Source organism: Choristoneura fumiferana, chromosome 3 (genome assembly GCF_025370935.1).
Source record: "Choristoneura fumiferana chromosome 3, NRCan_CFum_1, whole genome shotgun sequence".
Taxonomy (NCBI): domain Eukaryota; kingdom Metazoa; phylum Arthropoda; class Insecta; order Lepidoptera; family Tortricidae; genus Choristoneura; species Choristoneura fumiferana.
In genome coordinates, this window is record NC_133474.1 from 16,151,998 (window position 1) to 16,173,595 (window position 21,598).

At 38.9% G+C, this 21,598-nt stretch overlaps 2 protein-coding genes across 10 annotated transcripts in view; both read left to right on the forward strand.

The window, feature by feature from the left end:
* Positions 1–1,229: 1,229 nt before the first annotated feature.
* On the forward strand, positions 1,230–12,958 carry LOC141426766 (ral guanine nucleotide dissociation stimulator-like 1). Its single transcript, XM_074085914.1, is given in 8 exon segments — positions 1,230–1,414; positions 1,604–1,708; positions 5,606–5,757; positions 7,603–7,713; positions 7,954–8,089; positions 8,819–10,265; positions 10,401–10,489; positions 10,492–12,958. Coding segments are annotated over 8 exon segments (2,157 nt in total). The 5' UTR covers positions 1,230–1,345; the 3' UTR covers positions 10,540–12,958.
* A 5,875-nt stretch (positions 12,959–18,833) lies between these two features.
* LOC141426767 (whirlin-like) overlaps positions 18,834–21,598 on the forward strand; it is a 76,400-nt gene continuing 73,635 nt past the window's right edge. For all 9 annotated transcript variants that reach the window (XM_074085915.1, XM_074085921.1, XM_074085922.1 and 6 more), the window contains exon 1: positions 18,834–19,073. The gene's annotated coding sequence lies outside the window, so the exon portion shown is untranslated. The remainder of the gene's footprint in view (positions 19,074–21,598) is intronic.

Consider the following 21,598-nt stretch of genomic DNA (forward strand, 5'->3'; position numbering starts at 1 on the left):
AAAAAACACCCATTGATTAATTTTAACTGACGGATAAATGTGATGCCGTCTCCGTCTATTTGATCAAAACAAACAGAGACGGCATCACATTTATCCGTCAGTTAAAGTTAACCAATGGTGGTTAAACAGCCCCTTATTTTATAGCTTAATTAATACTTAATAGGTGACGTTGCTAACTGGGTGACATAAGAACAATTTTCAGAAAACAGATTTTTCTTTCTTCAAAAAAAATTTTTTTTATATATATTTGCTTGACACACTGCAGTGTGTCTTGATACATTCGTATTAACCGGGTTTATGTTAGTTGCTCTAATTACAAATCAAATCAAATAAACCTATAGCACTGAAACTTCTAATGAAAGTAATATGTATTCTTAAAGTTTTAGCCAAACTATACAATAGTTCGTTTGTCATCATTTAATGTGATTTACCGTAGACATGTGTAGAGAAACGGTTTGATGTAAGCTTGTTAGAGACGGTAAATCCGTTCGGGCCTCGGGCACGTGTTTTGTGCTATACGTATTTGCTCATGTGATTACTGCATTTTAACACCCGGGTAGTCATCGCACGTCAAGCATTATTGACATGCTCTATTGAAGTTTTTCACGCGATCTCTCTGCGATGTGATCAGTAGCTCAACGCTCGCGCGCTGCTATACTAGCGTCTCGCAGACTTTATGGGATCAGACAACAAACTTTCGAACTGCTTTTAAAATATGTATAGTTATTATCGCGAAAAGTTAATAACTGTGTTGCGTAACAAGACATTCCATCAGGGCTCGCGTCTCAGCTATAATAGCATAAACCAGTGTGAAAGTTCTTCATAGTGCACCGTCAACTTATTATGCGATGATCATATAACATGTAAATTAAAAATTTCATAACGTTTGAAGTGAAACGTGATGATATTATAGAAGTTAATAAATCTTATTCGGATATGTAATACATGATCGTTTGTAGTTTGTACCTGTTGCTTAGAAAGAGCTTTGTAAGCAAGGGAGAGGTGTTAAAGCTTTGAAATCGTGTGTAACTGCGAGAAGGGCGGCATCGAGCTGATAGCTAGGCAAAAACCGCTTGTAAATCGTTAATTGAAGCGAGGAGTCTCGCCGAGCCGGATGCGGCCGGCAAGTGGGCCGCCGTCGGAGCCCCAGCCGCGATTTCACCCGCGGCACGCACGTCCGCGCGGCGCGTATGTTCTCCCTCGCCTCGCATCGCACTGATCGATCCAATTACAGGATCATTCGATTTGCATTAATGAATTGCACGGCGCGGTGTGCGCAATGAAAGCGAGCGTGATGCGCAGCTGAGCCACCGTGACGTCGCGCGTGACGTCGCGAGCATGGGCCATGTGGAAGATATGCGGCATCAGTAAGGCCGAGCCCGTGCTGTTCGCTCATTACGTTGATGATGATTATGTAAGAACACTTATAACGGTTACACTTAAGGAAAGCCCTTGTTATCTTAAACATGTGTGTTTTACGTTTATCTTTTCCTTAGTCAATGAAGCATTGAGAGACAGCCGTTACATTCTTGTTTTGTTACAAAGATGCTAAAGAGTTGTTGTGAGTTGATCACTTGTGTTGACTGATGATGGTGTGTTCCAGCAGCCGACATGGCGGTTGTGGGGCGAGGAGCGCGTCGACGGCGCCGTCTACACCGTCTACCTCAAGAAGGTCCGCTACCACCGGCCCACGCGCAGCGCATCCAGTGTGAGTATCCCTAAGTCACCTGCATTAATATCTCCCTGCACAGCGGAGCGTGCAAAAAATATCTAACACGTCTTATCGCCCTAAAATTGAGTCGTATCAGATATTTTATGCACGCTTTGTTGTGTCAGATATTGTTGCTGGTGACTGTACAATATTTGCTGCTCTATACTCGTATGTCACTGCCGCTTCCTTCCATAGTCCACCTTTAGTTAATTTAACTCACACGTCAAACATGTCCACCAATCATAGTCGTAGTATGGGCAACATACCTACAACATGAGCCTCGATGTTCTCCAAAAACCTTATGCTAGTCTCGTCACTGTTCAAATAATTGCAAAAATTGCTTCCCGCTGACGATAACACGATTCACATAACAAAACATAAATTTTAGTCACGGTCGGTTAATGAACGAGTGAGTCATAAGTACTCGTAGATACCTCAATTCTCACTTACTCATTCTTTGTTCAAGACTGAACAGCCGAGCGAGGAAACTCATTTAAGTATTGTGCTGGAAAATTGTTTGTTGTTGTTGTCAAATTAAAAAAAGAGTTAGGTAATTTTGTCATGATTTATCTTTTTTTTTATGTAGGTATAGTCTCCATAATTTATTTTGGAAGTTCAGTGGTCAACATTTTTTTTAACACACACTTATAGGAGTACTGAGACTGCTCTGATGTTTATGACCACATTTTTCACTTTTAATTGTTTCATTCGTTCTTTGATTTTTTTTCTTTGTTTATGCGCTATATTTACAAGTACTTGACATTAATGACCATTAAAATACTTAATTACAATAGTGACTTCATTTACTTCCGGATGGCAGCCATTGAGTTGCCAGTAGGTACCTAATAGGCACACAAATGCTGTGACAAAGGCACTACCTACCTACAGCTACATAGGAAGTGATGACGACACGTCGACTCCACTGTAGGTTACAGCAACAGAAGTTAATCCATGTCAAACTAATAAACAATGCAGCTGCTCCAAACAAGATACAATTGTTTTGATAATACATTATATTGTTGATAGGTACTTCTGTTTATGAGTATGGACTCGTAAAGTGAAGGATGTTATTGAGCTATTAATCGCAATGTCGCGTTATAAGGCAACCGTTTTACGATATAGTAAAAAAAAAACTTAACGTTCCATATCTTGGATGAGCAACGTAGTCTTCTGTTGTTGTGCGAAAAATATATACCGTGCTATTTTTGATTTCCGTTAATTTTAAAAGAACGTTCTACAGGTCAAATGATGTTCATTTCTCTAGAACACTAGTGGCCTAATTCTTGCTGTTCAAAAATAACCAAAATCATTTCACGCATATATAAGCGTGGTGAAACAGTGAAAACAGTCCTTAATGTATTTTTATGTGTATCGAATATGTGTAAATAAATGTTTCTCTCTCTCTCTCTCTCTCTCTATAATAATATATTTTTTTAAAGTTTGTATCTAAAGTGTTTCTGATTCATACATACCTATTTGGTAAAAGATATTTAAATAAAGCGAGTTTGTCTAGCCTCTCTCGTCTATGTCACTCGTCAAGTTTGTTAATTTTATAATTTGACCTTTAAAATTACTGTGAATTCCATATTTAGTATAATGTAGGATTATTTTTCCTTTTAGCAAAAAACTTAATTACGTGGTACGACCAGCACCAATATGGGACACAACAAAGCGTGCATAAATATCTGATACGACTCTATTTCCAGAGCCGGTAGGACGTGTCAGATATTTTTGCACGCTCTGCTGTGGCAGATATTAATGCAGGTGACTGTACGTAGTTTATATCAATGAACGGAGCCATTTGTTGAATTTAGCGGAAATAAATAAAACACGGCCTAGAGACTTAAAATGATAAAGTTAGTTTTAATACGACCGTTATTATCAACATCTCTACACTGAATATAGGTTCCCTGTCTTATGAATCAAATATGATTCATAAACGAAGTTTCATCCCTAATCTGATACGTTCATGAAACAAATATGATAAAATTTCATACGACATTGATCATATTTATTATGTATAAACAACTTTCCATTTACCTGCCTACATATTTAGCAAGTATTAGACATACGACAATGAAAAGGCACTCTTGTAAGATAACAAAGAACCTGTTAAATATCGTACTCATCTTTATATTTTCCGTTCGTAGATTCCAGAGATTTCGATTCTATGTATGTATAAAGTGTACCTACTTACATTACATACATAATATATCTGCTTTACATACATTACCTGGTGGAATTACGTACGTCGCCTATTTTCAAGCTCATGAATACATTACTCAGGCGCCGCGCCGCCGCTGAGAATTTGAATTTAGAAGTTTCATTTTCTTTTAGAAAAACTCTTGGTTATCGAGCTGTAGGTAAGTTAGATACGAGATTGTACGAATTTGGTTGTTATCCTCAAAATTTAAATTGAAGACTTACTTTTTTACAAGTAATATAGAATCCTTAATTCTATTTAATCGTACCTTCCCTGGTATTAGATTTTATCCCGACTACCCGAAGAAGGGGTTATTTAGAGTGGCATTAGGTATAATAATAATAATAATATAATCTTCGATACGGCCTTGTAGACTCTGAGGTGCCGTATTATAGGTATGTCCCTGCGCCAGTTCTTGAAAATGGTCGTGCCACGCTCTATTGGGATCGATCTGTCATCACGGACAGGACTATTGTAGCCAATAAGCCTGATATCGTGCTGACAGATCGATCAAACCGCCAGGCAGTGCTCGTCGATATCACCATCCCACATGACGAGAACCTCGTGAAGGCCGAGAAGGACAAACTCAGCAAGTACCTTGACTTGGCTCACAAGGTGACTGCTATGTGGGATGTTGACTCGACGATCATTGTCCCGATAGTCGTTTCGGCAAACGGTCTAATAGCGAAGAGTCTCGACCAACATCTCAAGAGACTCGCTAGATGGCTGGATCAAGGGCCAGATACAGAAGGCGGTACTTCTGGACACGGCACGCATCGTCCGGAGGTTCCTCACTCTGCGGCCCTGACCACCGGTAGCTTGGGCCCTACCCCGTTACCGGCGGCAAACTAGGTTAGGTTTTTATAATATTTTTATTTTGTATGTACTTTTCTGTATTTTACTTCTTATAACTATTATAAAAACCTAATCCTAAGAATAAAAAATAAATAAACAGAATAATAATAATAATAAGCCCCTTTATTCTGAATTGGGTGCAATTCAGTTTGCCTCTTGGCAAGGGCCTCCTCCATCCAGCTTCTGGGCTTGAGGGTGGTAGTCATTTTCTCCCTCGGTGACTGACGGGCCGTGGTGGGAGAGGTTTTATTAATTTGTTTTATACTTTGTGTTACTATTGCCATATTTTGTCCATATTCATCAGTATTGTTTTTATTTGACAAAGTATCAGTTTCTTGTTCAATTATTTGCTCTGTTTCTCCACATCTTATAGTATATCTCTTAAGTCTGCGCATCTCCTGGCAAAGGCCTCCTCCAGTTGTTTCCATTGTACTCTATCGCGAGCAACTCTTCTCCAGTTGGGTCCCGCTGTGAGTTTTAATTCTCTTCCCATCTCCTTTGTTGTTTTGCCCTGCTTCGTTTACCATTTCTGAGGTACCAATCTGTTATGATCCTGCTCTATTTCTCTTGTTTTTCTCTCATCATGTGACCAGTCCACCTCCACTTTTGCTGGTCAATTCGGGTTAGTATATCTGTTACTTTTGTTTTTGCCCTTAATTGTTCATTTCTTATTCTGTTTTTTTTTTTATGATCCTATCATACTGCGTTCCATGGCTCTTTTATGACATTCTTTTAGGCATTAGGTATACCTACTCATTAATTACGTACCAAACCTACTCGAAGATAAGGCTTATTATTACTACACATATAAAACGAGCAAAAATATACATTTTCAGGAATCTGACGACGAGATTTCACACCTGGAGTGGGAGACGGTGCGCGTGCGCTTCGTGAAGGCGGGCACGGTGGAGCGGCTGGTGGAGGCGCTGGCTACTGACGACGGCGAACTCGAGTCTACCTACGTCAACGTGTTTCTTGCTACCTACCGGTGAGTCTTTGCGTTTGAACCCCAGAACAATGCGAAAACTTGCAAGCAAGTTTCATTACATTGCGGTATTTATTTTATCAACTGAATTCATTGCCCTTTAACAGTCTGTCATGTAACGCAACTCGCATGTATGTCCTTGGATCGTCTAAATGAGGCTTCAATTTACGGTCTGCCAAATAAGTGGTATATACATTTTTAAATAATCCCTATCACATTAATTGTGTTGTACCCGCTTATTGTAAACTCTTTATCGGAGTGAGAGATGGCTCAAACAAAAACACATGAAATAACATATAACAAGATAATATGTCGCTATACTCGAATTTTCAAGTTTGGCAGATACGTGTATTCCACAATGAGGGCTATCGTTTTTTGTCTCACTAGATGGCGCACTGTTGCGTGAGGTTTTTAAGTGTGGCTTTCAGAGTCTGTTATTACGGGCGTTAAAACAAAGTTTAGATTAAAATCATATTTAAAACACCTTAAAACCGTACCATAAAAATATCCAGCAACCACAGTGTTGCTAAGTCCCGTTTTGTTCGGAAAAAAGGGAGGACAAAAGTTTCCGAAAGACAAAACTGTCTCAAAACACAGACATTCATTGCCCCGTAACGCATAATTGCCATAATTAATTTTAGGTTATGCAAAATATTCACAAAAAAATCTTATTATAAATAAACCCGCGTAGCTCACCCAAAAACTATGAGATTTGACATTTCGGAGACCTCACGCTACACTAGCGCCTCTAGCGGCGAATTCATTCGCGATAGCCCTCATTGGGATGCACCAAAAAAAATAAACTATAGTTTTTATTTTATTTTTGAAAATAATAGGTTATTTTAAGATACTTTTTTCATTGTTTTTGAATTTGGATGAGTATTTAATTTTTTATAATTTTTTTACGAAATACACTGGATGACGTCACAGTGAGATAGCCACGTTCCATTGCCTAGAAAAATTCAGGTCGTACATAACATAATCTGTGGCATTACAATTTGAAAATAATTCAAGCACGGCTTAGGGTCCTAAATGAACTATGACAAATAGTTTTATTTATTTCTCTTCTTTTAGCTTCGATTATTCCTATGTTTGGTTAATGGTGTGATGTAAATAGATATTTTTATTTAAATCTGATATTTAAATTCTTTTGTATTTACTTGTAACGTAGTAATTAAATAATTTAATTTCGTTGGCCTAATTCGATAACCTTCATCTCGAAAACCTGCTAAATACCCATTTTTATTAATTTCCTGTGATTTGTGTAAGATATGCTGTTAATTATATCTTAAAAATATCAAGTTTAGTCATAGCTACAAACGGGATTTTCAAAATTTTGATTAGTTAACGATTGAAGATTTTATGCAGTTTTCTCAATGACCTGTAAACTTAGTCCAAATGGACTTAGAAGGTTAACAAATTAGGCCGACGATTTGTAAAAATATATTGGAAATACTCATATACATTTCGGACTTTACGATAAATGACAACTGTTTAAAGCCGGGTGCGCATCATGTGATTAAAGTTCTATCTTTGTCACTCTTTGCTATTATAAGCAGGACAGCAGCATTTCAAACTGTCAATTTGCTTAAGAGACCTGCTTTATAACTGCCTTTGTGACGAGACACTGCAGGGGTCAAATGAGGGTCATTACTTAAATTTTGTTTATTTAATTCAGTTTATCACATTTTTGGAATCTGATTCACAAAGTCTATTTCTCGAAATGGTTTTCGATTTATTATATGTTGTCAAAAATTGGGACATCACAATTGTGAGTGAGTAAATCATTCGAGTGACAAAGAATTTCTATTAAATTTTGTTTGTTGACAAGATTGTTTTTTTTTTCAGTTCATTTGCGGAGTGTAATCGAGTATTGGATCTTCTGCTGCGCCGCTATGAAGCGTTGGCAGCAGAAGATGTGCTACCCACAGCGGTCGATACTTCACAACAACATCGAAAGTAATTAATTTTCCTTACTTTAGCATGATATATGGATGTACAGTACAGTCGAACAAATTGAATCATGACCCGGGTGGAACCTTTTAATAATCAATTTCACTATGATTTCCTTGACAATAGTATGAGATGTCAACATGACATTAGTAGCACAAAGGTTCCACCCTGGGTCATGATTCAATTTGTTCGACCGTACCTACTATTAATATACATTATTTAAAATACTCCATCTGTTTGTTCTAGAACTCTGGTTGCATGTCTCCACGTGTGGCTGGACACCTATCCGGAGGATTTTCGGCAACCACCCCACCACCCCGCTCTGCAACAGCTGCTCGCCTTCACCCAGCTCCATTTGCCCGGATCAGAGCTACATTCGAAGGTAAATGATAACTTTCTAACTATACTACATCATTATTATTTAATCATCATTATTCGTTATCATTATTTGTTAGTTGTCGCCATATGTATTTGTAAAATAATTTATTTATTTATTCATTTATATGTCATGTTCATTACATTAGGTGACATACCAGGTAGAAGCAGCAGCAGCACCAGGTAGCAGGTGGTAGGACCTTGTACAAGGTCCGCCCGGATTGTTACCACCATCTTGCTCGCTAATTCTGCCGTGAAGCAGCAGTGCTTGCACTGTTGTGTTTCGGCGTGGTGAGTAAGACAGCCGGTGAAATTACTGGCCCGGGAGGTATCCCATCTTAGGCCTCTAGGTTGGCAACGCGTCTGCAATACCCCTGGTGTTGCAGATGTTTATGGGCGATAGTGATCTCTTACCATCAGGAGACCCACTTGCTCGTTTGCCATCCAGACGAATAAAAAAAATACCTATTATTAAATAGTAGGCACACGACACCCTGATAGGGTATAAAAATGATAATCCTTAAACTATTTTACTCCAATAATATTTCATTAAATAATTGATTTATTTATTCATTATACGGATACGGATATTACGGTTTTAGGTAGATTATGTAAAATAAATCTGTGATCCATTGAGATTGAGATCATACTTACAATAATTATATTTACTAGAATATTTGGATTCATTATAATAGATGAAGGTAGCCTATATATTAAATGTGGATGTTTGCTTCAGGTGTTACAGAAGTTAGCGATATTCAGGGCGGAGCGGAACGGCATGAGCGGTGGCGGTGGCGGGGGCGGGGGCGGCGGCGGCGTGTGCCTGGCGCCGGGCATGCGTCTGTCGGCGCACCACACCAGCTCGTACCGGCTGCCGCACGTGCCGCACCGCCACTTCGCAGAGCAGCTCACGCGCATGGACATGGAGCTGTTTAAGAAGCTCGTGCCGCACCAATGCCTCGGCGCCGTGTGGTCGCGCCGCGACAAGGATCGCTCGCACGACGCCGCCACCGTGCTCGCTACCGTCAACCAGTTCAATGCGGTATCTTTCCGAGTCATCTCCACGGTGCTCGTCGAGCCCAATCTGCGGCCGCTGGAGCGCGCAGACATTCTTGCCTCCTGGCTAGATATCGCTCGCGAGTTGAGAGTCTTGAAAAACTTTTCATCCTTGAAAGCTATCATCTCCGGCCTTCAAAGCAACTCTGTATACAGATTACGAAAGACTTGGGCACTTTTACCAAAGGAAAAAGCGGAATTGTTCGACGAACTCGCGAGGATATTTAGCGAAGATAACAATCGTTGGGCACAAAGGGAGCTCTTGATGCGAGAGGGTACAGCCAAATTCGCCGACACCGTCGGGGAAAACGACCGGCAGTTACAAAAGTTACTGCATGAACGAGGATCGCCCGGCGTCAGCCACGGGACCATCCCGTACCTCGGTACGTTTTTGACCGATCTCACCATGATAGATACTGCTATTCCCGATACTGTGGCAGATGGTTTAATAAATTTCGATAAACGACGAAAAGAATTCGAAGTTCTCGCCCAAATAAAACTTCTCCAGGGCGCTGCGAACGCGTATCATCTCGCCTGCGACCCAATGTTCGACCGATGGTTCGATTCGGTGATCGTGCTGGACGATCGGGAGGCGCACACGCTTTCGTGCCAGATAGAACCGTCAACGAATCCACCGAAAGAGCGGCGACCGAAGAAGGTGAACGACAACAACGGGCACGGGCATCGAAAAAACGATTCGATTGCGAGTACGAGTTCTAGTAACAGTTCACAATTTTACTGTGAGACGGACGGGACTGCGACAGGGTGGAAGCGAGACAGCTTGGAACGGCGGACGTCGCCGACGCGGCTGTCTCACGGGTCGTCGTCATCATCGCTGCCGTCGCTGGACGTGTCGCTGTCGAGCGCCAACAGCGGGCAGAAGCCCAACGGCAAGGCGGGCGGCGCCAGCCCCGCGCACGCCGCTGCGCGAACTGGCCCCGACTTCTACATCATCCGCGTCACGTTCGAGTCCGACACTGTGGAGACCGAGGGAGTGGTGCTGTACAAGTCCATCATGCTGTCCAACAACGAGCGCACGCCGCAGGTCATCCGCAACGCCATGCTCAAGTTGAACCTCGACGGAGACCCAGATGCCTATACACTGGCACAAGTCTTACCTGATAGAGGTAGGTACTTACTCGAACTATTTGACATTTTGTTTATGCGAAAATACCTGTTATATCATCTCGTAAATTAAAAATATAACACGTTCCTACTAAGTAATAGGGTATATTTTTGAATGTTTTACTTGTTTGTTTCAGAAATGTTGCTTCCAGCGAATGCAAATGTATACTACGCAGTGAACACTGCGTACAATCTGAACTTCATCCTGCGGCCGCGCCGGCCGGCGCCGGGCCCGAGCCGGTTGCGAACGGCAAGCCGCGCGGGAAGCGCTCCTGACTACTCACGTTTTAAACCGTTCGGTTTAAACTCGAACCGTGGTGTATTTTAGTCGCTATTATTGTGGAAACCAAGCTCTTCTACATAAACTTTGAATGTATGCACCAGTGGTTAATGTTTATGTGTAACAAGACTTATATTATAGCCATTTGGAGTGTGCGAGGACTGGAAATTTGTGTTCAAAATGTATACAATTTGTTTCTTGGTGTCTAAACAGTATGTGTGCATCAGTGTAGTTGTATTGTATGTATATTAAGATAAACCCTATGCCACCTCTAGCTGTAGTAACATATTCGTTGTGAATAAAATATGTATGTAAATTTGTAATGATATGTGTATATAGCGAAATTAATATGTAAATAAGAATCTCATGTATTCAAATTGAGATGAAATAATACTGAGCCAAAGGCAATCTATTATGTCTAATGACAAGGTGCTGTTCAATACTTACAAAGCATTTCGGAAGCTTTAACATTTGAAAACGTTTCTAAACCGAATTTCAGAAGAGTAACTCATTTGTTCGTATAGCAGCATAGCGACGGTAGAAATATAATATTTAACTCAGTGAAAGCAAATATTTCTCTGATCCAGCAGGTAGAAAATTGCGTAGGTTAATTGTTAATATATTATGTTTAGAAAATCAGTCCTGGCAAGTTCTAGTGACATGTATAAATTATAGTGTTTTATATATTTTATTAAAACTTATAGTATTTATATACATGTATACATACATACTCGTATAATGAGGTGAGGGAATGTCTAGTACCTAAATGACTCAAGATATAATATAAGCGGTTAACCAGTTGAATGATTCAATGTAATATTTTTGAAAATAAATTTAAAATGATTTTCCGTCTCATAAATTTTCATATAAATATGAACTAAATTAGTATCGATTTTACCAGACATCAATATCTACTTAGTATATGTATAATGATGCTCTAGCCAGACTTGATAGTCTTCCTGATAAAGTTGGTTAATTCTTCTAAAAACTACTAAATTACTTTCCATGTGAAATATTTTATGCATAAACTAAAAATAACAAACACAAAATTAGGGAAACCGTCGTCATTATACCGATTTATGTTCGGAATTCAAATCCGATTATTGCGAAAAAAGTTCTTGGAAAGTCTAAAAATTACGTGAAGAATTAAATTAACTGACAAAATAAATAATGTCCACTCAATCGTTTTAAAATTGATACATGACAATTTTACTCATTCGTTATAAGGTACCCAATGTATGTAAGTAACACAATGTGCCTAAATCCTATTGTACTTATTTAAATATTTATCGGTAACAAAAAGGCTGCATACGACATTATACAGAGGGCGTTTTTTTTAAAAGTGGCCCCATTTTCTTTCAATTGGTATATAATTTTTTTATAAAATATTTCTGATTCAGTTTTGTGACGCTCATACTGAGTGTATGAAAAAAACGTCACAAATCTGTATTTTTTTTGGGACATTAAATTATCTGTATCGATGGTGCTCTTGGTTCTGAGTAGGAAAAACCATGTTTTTTCCAAATTAAAAAAAAGTAAATGTACATTTTTTTGTGAACATGCCCTGATAATGCAACTACAAGGGGACATTTTTGAAATCACACTCTTGAAAATTTTAAGTAAATAATCTGCGTACCTATTCAATTTCTACAAATTTGCCGCTCGGATTATGTTTAAGTATAATAGAGCTATCATTTGTGCTACTCTACTCGTATTTCGAATTCAATACAAACCGGGTCTCCAGTTTAAATCAACTAATTAATAAACTCGCAAAGAAAATGTTGGCCCAATTTTTTATATCAATCATAAAATAACCTACCTTTTTGTTCTATCTAGAAAGTGGTGAAAAAAAATGATGTCTATCTATAAATAATAAATAATCTTGGTTAGCATATTATAGTAATGCTCAATTTTTTCGTTGCAGCTTGCACAGTACCCTATCTACTCAAATACTTTAAAATGTATTATCTAGATATAACAGGATATAACCAAATCCACGCCAACTTGCAATATGTACCTACATATGTATAAAAAACAATAAACTGCATGTTACCTGAGCAACAATTATCAGTATTTAGTTGCCCTTCCGAATCTCTTGTTGATTTGGGTTTTTTCAGACACTGTCATACCACATACTTACCACTACCATGGTGGCTCCTTACTGTTACTAAAGCCACAAAGTACTAAAATGTAGATAAGTACTGGTGTGAAGCTGACTGTTTGAGAGGATCCAGGGACTAATATTTTAGTAGATCAATGGACCCTTCAGTAAGATATCCGAAGATTAGCAAGGATTGGATGTGTAGCTATTTTTTTGTAAATATTGTAAAACCTTTCTACTCTTATGTATAATTTTGTAGTTTTCGAGCAGTGTCTGCGATTGTTTACATTTTGTGTAATAATATTCAAACAATTCGATGATTTTTATTTCTATCCTTTAACCCTTTTGCTTAGACTACTCTAAGACTGCAACTGTGCATTAGACATGGGTAATCTCGACTCCGCGAAGTGATCTGACTCACTAAATCCAGCTCCGGTGTCGGTACCGAATCCGCTTATTGAATCCGACTCCTTTATTGACTCCGGTTCTTTCGAGCCATTATAATTATTAGTTTGTCTATGGCCCGGATCGGTTCGGTTGGTACCAAGGTCAAGGTACTGAACTGAAGTACCGATTCGTTTCGTCCTTTTGATATTGGGAAATTCTAAATTGTGTATTTTTTAAAGAACTAAGAGCTACTTTTAGTACTAGTATTCTGTTTGATTCTTTGAAGCTTGAAAACAGTGTTAAAATGGCAGTGTGTGTGTTGATATTTTAAAATTAAATGCAAACATACATAGTTGCTGGTTTTATAGCGAGCGAGCAATGATTTGTTTTGTAGCAAGCCTGCCTGCCTAGTGATTCCGATCCGACTCCGTCCGGATCGGTTCGGTACAAGTGTCAGAGGGACCGCACGACACGAACTTCGAGTTTCCAGTTTCGTTCGTAGTAGCCCTGCAGTGCATGTGGACGGAATGCCTATTATTTATTTATTTCACGATCGCGCGACTCGAAATAGCGCCACCTGGACAAACTTTAGCTACTTCGAACAGGTCGGGTGAATGCTCAGATAAAAGGATACTAATAGCCATATATTCATTATAAATTACTTGCATCGAGGGCTTTACGACCCGACGGGATTTTCTATCAATATCTAACTCAGGCCCTAAACCACGAAGTGCAAAACTCGAACTTCGTATGTTACCGTCCCGCTGACGCTTATGTCATTTAATACGCGAGTGAAAGGGACGGTGCGATACGAACTTCGATTTGCGAGTTTCGTAGTAGCTAATCAGACAATCCGCCGCGCCGCCACCACCCTATCAACTCTACTATATGTATAGGGCTAGTAGAGAAACGCCATCTGTTATAGATTCACAGCATCATTATAAGCTACTGATGACTTAGTACAAACTCAGTACTGAAATTTTCCGTCGCCAGTCACTTACGATGGAGTTTAGTCATCAGGGGTGTAGATAGCGTCATGCTTCATAGAAGCAATAAGTATTTTGATATTCTCATTCATTTTGAGGTTCTCATTCAGTGCACTTAAATTATACAGGATGTTCTTTAAGTTGCACGACAAATTTAAAGAGGTGTGACGATTTCGAGTTATAAGGTTTTTTTAAAACTAACGATAAGTTTTTAACCCCCGACGTAAAAAGAGGGGTGTTATAGGTATGAATGCTATGTGTGTCTGTGTGTATGTGTTTCTGTCTGGGTGGACCGATATTAATGCGGGTTTTTTATTTGAAATTAGGTTTTCTGGCGATGGTTCTTAGAGATGTTTCATCATAATCAGTTTAGCCGTTTTTGAGATATTGAGCTTTGAAGTGACACAGTCGGGGTTTGCCAATGTATTCGGTTTTTATTACTTTTAACCGCCTTCAAAAAAGGAGGAGGTTATCAATTCGGTTTTTTTTTTAATATTTGTTACCTCAGAACTCCGTCAATTATGAACCTATTTGAAAAATTTTTTTAGCGTTCGTCTAGGAATGTCTTCAATTAGGTCCCATAAGCACCAAATCAGGATCTAATGATTGGATCTTAAGAAAATTGAGGGAACACTTCAAATGTTGTAGCGACACCGTGTGTGTAGTAAATTAAAAATTAGTAACTCGTGCATTTGCTCTTGAAAATCATCATTTGGTGAAGTGGAACTGATGATGAAGCCCAAAGTTGACCATCGGAGCTACTACTTAATAACAAGTATTCCACGGGTTGAATTTTAATCACTTTGGCACAGTTGCTAAGCAATTTATGCTCCTCGTAATGCATATGGTAAAACGAGTGGTGAAGCACCAGGACTCCTCAAATTTTATAGGCACACCTATGGAGATTTTGGCATTCTTAACATTAAGATGAGCATTTACATTCAGAAAGTATCATTTGGTAACCTGGACCTGATGAAGAAGATCGTGATGACTAATGGAACTCATCGAGCGACTAAGAAGAAGCATTAAGTTAATGATTCTTTCGAACTGATCTGATGCTGAAGCCAGGAGGTAGGCAACGGAACTCTGTTATAAAACAAAGCAAATAAGTCGTGTTTGGGCTTAATGGAATCGTTGTGAGATGTACTTTGGCTACAAATCACTAAAAAGTAAGAAATAAAGAATTTTTTAATAAAAAAAGTAAAACCGACTCCAAAAAAATAAAAATAAAACAACAAAAAATTGAACCGACTACAAAACCCTTGAAAATATTTTTCTAGGTACGTACTAGCTCGAAGTCGGTGACTCAGCACGACCCAGCAGGAGGGATTGAAACCCATAGTACGTAAAAGAGGTAGACTATTATGGTTTCACTCCTGCTGGCTCGTGATGTGGCACCTTCTTCGAGCTAGTACGTACCTAGAAAAATATTTTCAAGGGTTTTGTAGTCGGTTCCATTTTTTTGTTAAAAATTTTTGAATGTATAAGATATAGTTCAGCATAAATATGTATTTGGTAATAAAATGAACTTGAGAATAAATAAGTTCTGATAAGTAGGTATCAGAAGTTAAGTAAATTTCAGCTAAGCTTGCGCCGCGCCGTAAGAGCCGTAAAATTAGCTGGTGTAAGCTACCAGACTATTTGTAACCATTACACGGTGAATGAAAAAGCATTACAATGGTGTTCCGTAGCGGGTAATTTGTCCGCGCCATCACTCATGGCTTTTCTCGGCGCGACGCGTAAATCGCGTAATACACAAGTCACGTTTTATCAAACGTTTCGGTCAATCTGGTTAAAATAAACGGAGTAAAACGCCCTGGAGAGTTGATATAAAAATGCTTTGAAACTATCATAAATCGAACATTATTTTTATGAATGGCCTTGCGGTTTATAATCACCACAACCAATACATATGCAACAAGAATTAATGTACAGTCGTGGAAGGTCACGTGGCAGGGTGAAACCTTTTTTTTATCAATTTCACTTATTATTTAGGTTGACTGGTAGAGATCCCTTAAAGGGATAAGTCCGCCTTTGTATAAGTATCTCAAAGTTTGTCAATTGTATTTTGTTTCTTTTCTTTTTGTACAATAAAGAGTTTACATACATACATATTTCTTTGGCAGATGTATTGAAATATCAACAACTTAGTGCGTGATTCAGTTTCTTCGTCTGTACAACATTGTCAGTGCATGCTATGTGTGCTAACCGACAGGGCTAAGATGGAATGACTTAGCACGAATAGTATGCAGGCAATAAATATAAAATATTATGTACTTAACTACGAATAAATATTAAGTTAGGAATTGTAACTGCTTTATAAAAATGACATTTGACTGACATCTGACATAGCATCAGCTTTCTTTCTGAATTTTAACCAATCAAGCACGTCAATTTGCAACCTCGAAAATTATTCGTATTTGAATCATAAGTCGTTTTGGTTTAAGGTATGGCCACTTTTTGTGTGGAATTTGTTCTGAGTTACGCTTCCTGATGGGGACGTATCTGAATATCGAAAATTAATATATCTATTGTTAAAAAAGTCGACGGTCGGTCATCTATCGAAAGTAGTATCGAAGGTTAGGTTCGATATTTTGACCGTCGATATTTTAACTATCGATATTTCAATTTTTGATATTCAGATACCTATCTCTGAATATCTGAATATTATTTATTCGTAGGTATGTAAACTCTTTATTGTACAAAACTATAAAAGCAAACGCTATTGACAAACGTTGAGATAAATGCCCAATGGTGAATTTTAAAGAGATCCCTACCAGTCAACCTTTGAGTGGATAATATTCACGGAGGTTATACTCTCATCGTTCAATGTACGCCCGCCGCCCGTTTATCTATCGGTAAGTAGAATTTTAGCGAATAAGATGGTTGTAACATACAGTAGGCAGTACATCCATATTTATATATATCGCATTCATATTCATACGTATCGCCTCCTTTAACCTCTTAATAATAATAGCCACGAAGGGTGGGTACTTATAAAAAAAAAAAATCTCTTTCGTTTGCGATTTGGGGCTCGCATTTAATACGTGTTACCATGCCTTCCTGTATGTAAAATTTTATTCGTTGAGCATGATATGCGCATTTCTATCTACCGTTGTACCCTGAGTTACTCTGATTTCAAAAAATTTGGGAGGTAGACTCAGTCTATGATTCTGAGCTGTAAAACAGGGTGTCCACATGTGTCCCCAAAATATTGTATGGATGTATCATGCAGACTGAGTATACCTAACCTCCCAAATTTTGTTGAAATCGGAGAGATAAACTCAGAGTACAACGGGAGATAGATAGAAATGCTCATAGATGTGAAACTTTAGTGAACAGTTTTTGTGTTTTTGGGATTTTTTGTCATTCAGTACAAATGGAAAATCATCCACGTGAATTGACTATTTTGAATTCGGATTGAAGTTACTACCGTCCAAAGTGAATTTTGTCAAAATATAGTTGTGTCGAACGAAAACTGTTTAGAACCAAATTTCTTTTCGTTGTAAATTAATTTAGCCCGAATGGAATTTTGTGTATTATAAATAAGTTAATAGCAAATTTAAATACGCCTTAAGGAAATGACAGGCATTATCAGCGGATGCTGACACTCCGATGGTCGGTCGGTTTGATCTATTACTTGTATTTGTGGTACCTACTACCTACCTACTAGTAGGTGCTACCTACTTATTAATATTATTAGTGGTGGTGGTTTAGGTTGTGAATTTATTTGCGTTTGTGTTGTTTATTTTTAATTTCCAAGCGGATGGAGGGCGGGAAAATTAACTGCACTACTGCAAACATTCAACGTAGGCACGGCTATTTGTAGGTATAGCTTAACCGCAGTACTTTGTAGAGGAGCAAATCAAGATTATCCATTTTATTTTAAACTTGGACCTCCGCGAAGTGACGGCTGAATCCATACCGTATTGAATTCGCTAATTTTAAAAATATGATGTGTCTCGAAAACACATTGAGAAATTTCGCCATAAAATAAAAGCAGTGTGATACAGCACACATCCGCCCAGGCGAAGACTCAGGATCGATTCCTGGCTCCCAGCATTTTCTTTCTGATTTTTTTAAATGTGTTCTGGTTAGAATATACCTATTGAAGTAAAATATTTTTCAAATGGCGGAGCTATGGGGATACCTACTGAACGCGTACTGAAAATATTATTAAGTTTTAAGCTACGCACAGACAGACTCGCGAACTACAGCTCACAAAGCCACACTAGTATGTATATATGAACCACTAAGAGCGCTAATTACTGGGTGAAAGTTAAGTGAAAGTTAATATGAATCTGAGGCAGTGAGCGAAATCCTGGCAGAATTTCGAAAGAAATACCGGCAATGAATGAGTTAGAAGCGGCACTTGTCTAAGCAGTGTCATTTCGCATTTATGAAGAAACTTTAGCTAAGGTCTCTAGCGATAAATTGGTACCATCTGATGCATTTGCAATTGAAGTACCTATACCAGGTATCAAGAAACTTATTTATAGTTTTGTAACTTCCAGGCGCTCTTCCGTTCGTTTTGTAGGTAGGTATATTCTTCTATGGTTAATAATCTTTTGAAAGCAGTGCCAGTCATATGATGGTTTGGCTGGATGAAAAAATAATCGGATGTCATGAAAATGACTACTAGAGCAGTGTTTGGCAAGTGCCGGCGATGGCCACCACGGCGACCGCAACGGCGCCGCATGCAGCGGCAGCGGCCGCGCACCTGCGTGCCACCACCGGTTGACAGTGGTTCGGCTGAAAATTTCATGGCCAGTGTATCGAGCGGGGAGGCGACCCAGCGATCTGCGCGCAGTCGCGCCGCGCCACCCGCCAGAGCGCCCGTGTCACCGTTCCGTGGCCCGAGATTCGCGGTTCTGACACCCTCACATAACAATAACACGCGCGCCGCCGGCACCGCACGGCCCGAACCAGTGCCCGCTGCTAGTGCAGGGCTCGACCGCGGGACCGGGCCCGCCAGTCATGTAAATAACACTGCTTACTCGCAACGCCGCCTCAGACATGTGGCTCGACGGAGATGCACGCAAGATGAAATAACAAGGTGAGCATATTTAATTACAGCTATTTTCAAAGATGAACGAGCTCTAATCAACATTTCAATAAGAGTTTTATTGATTGCATGATGTATTTATAGGATTTTCGTACACAATTTAAAACTTTAAACCGCTTTTGAAAATACTCGTATGTAACTAAGAAGTCTGTCTGATTGAAGCCAGCATAAGAACCACATTAATACGCAAGCCTTTAATCTAATTTAATCTTGCGAACGTCTGCCAAACCTATGCTTTTCGGTCCAATTTATACAGTGGGAGCGGCGAAAGTCCGTACACTGAAGCTCTACTACTGCCGCAATCAGATTATGGCACACCCACAGTCATAAGACACCACCAGTCACTATCCTATTAGTAATCACTTAAAGCGAGCTCCGTGCCAATAAATTATATAGCTATATTTAGGCCAATTTATTTTCGTTCTTTTTCGCCAAATTGGCACGAAATTGCTTAACATGACATTCTCGTCGTAGCTCGTAGCCGCTGTAGCGGATGTCGTAGCGCGGCGTTCGTTTATTTATTCGTACATATACGTTACACAAGAATTAGCTTCACATTCGTTTGAAGAACATTGATTTAAACATTGCATTTTGCTGTAGGGAGATTCTACGCGTAATCGCAACTACAAATATAATATGAGGATTATATAAGATGACGCGTCTTTAAGGAAACGATAGTTAAGCCAATAAATACATTTAGAAGCAATGCAGATGAACGATAGGCACATACAATGTTGACGATAAGTAAACAATGACCTCGATGCGTGTTTACAGAGGCTGACCAAAAACGCTACTTCGACGCCAAGAACAAAGTTTAACGTTCAGAACAATTAATAAATATTTGCTGAGGGTTTGGTTTTGCCAGCATCACATGTTCGTTTAACAATAAAAAATCTCAAGTATTTTTGTATTTATACAGGTACGAGTATAGGTACTTAATTAGTAGACATATCCTGTTCCTAATTATATTAGACATATATACTTCTTGTACGTTTAATGTTAAAAGTAAATATATTCAGCTCAGAAACGAGTTTAGAAACATTCTTGTGTTGATTGTTGTGAGCTCATTAGGCGCTCGTGACAGGGCGGTGTTAGCGGTCGCGTGCGGCGCGCCGGCGGCGTGCACGCAGCAACTATGCCGCGGCATGCTGTCGTCCCCATCGACCCTGCTAATCGAGACTGAACAACATAAATCTAATGGAAATGAGCTCTTGTTGTACTCGTACATGTATAGTTAGTTGCAGTGTTTATAGAATTTGTCAAAGGAATGCTATGCTACCTTTATACGAGCTTTTATATAATTTCACCTCACCACCGTTTTAAATCTTGCAAGTTAATTGGATCCATTTTCAGTGGTTGGATTCACTTGTTAGATGTATATGTCGGCGGCCGATCGTAAAATCCGCCAGATCACGAAATTCCTAGGCATATCGTGAATACATTTCATGAATTGGCTAAGGGAATCATATCGTCAAAACTCGCCGTTTACGATTGCCTAGTGACGTTTAGGCAGATCATGAAATTCCTAGCATATATAGAAGCGCCGTCATTTCATGATTTGCAGTTTAGGCAGATCATGAAATTCCTAGGCATATCATGAAAATATGCATAATTGAAAATATATATGAGTATAAATGCTATAACTGATACATATAATACTTTAATGCACGCCAGAATATGCTTTGATTCTAACACTGATTTATTTCATATTTTAAATCATTAGTTTGCTGTGATCATCATTATAAGAAGTGAAACTATTTTAATGTTATAGAGCTTCGAGGTCAATCGATCTGACTCAGGACATCGTGAATTGCTCAACGGCATATCGAAAGCGATGCTAGCGTGCTCAGTGACGACTCATAGGTAGATCAATGATGCAGTGACTTATGGTCTGCTAGCTAAAATTTTAATTGCCGAGTAAACATTATTTATTATCATCTTATTGTTTTAAAAAGCCAGTGAAATTTATGTTTAGCTGAATCAATGATGAAGGGACAATTGTTACTATTTTGGAAGCCGGCTTGGGGCCGAGAGATGAAGTATACGGTCTCTGAGACCGGCGGGTTTTACGACTTTCAGTAGTAATTGGATCAGATTTCCCAGTAACGTCTTAACTGGACGAAAAAGTCGTAAATTACGTTAGTAAAATATAGGTTTAGTGCAGTAGCCGTATAAATAAAGTAAGTACGTACTTACTTTTCGCGTCGTTGTGACACCTTTGCATACCCTACCCAAGTACCCACATTAATCATTCGTTTCGTAACATGAATATACTGTGCTTCATATGTATTAAAGGCGCTGAAAAAACTAAAAGGTGAAATGCTGGAACATAAAACAACTCGAATGAAATTGGGTAATGCTAGGAGACACGAAGTCTAGTGTAATTTCTAGACTAAACCATTTCGCCGTCTTATTTGATATCGTAAGTCTGGTGTTCAAAAGTAGTAAATTTTACTACCAACTACTGTCATTCGCTTCACAAGCTATATTTACGAGTTAAAATTGCACTCGCACTG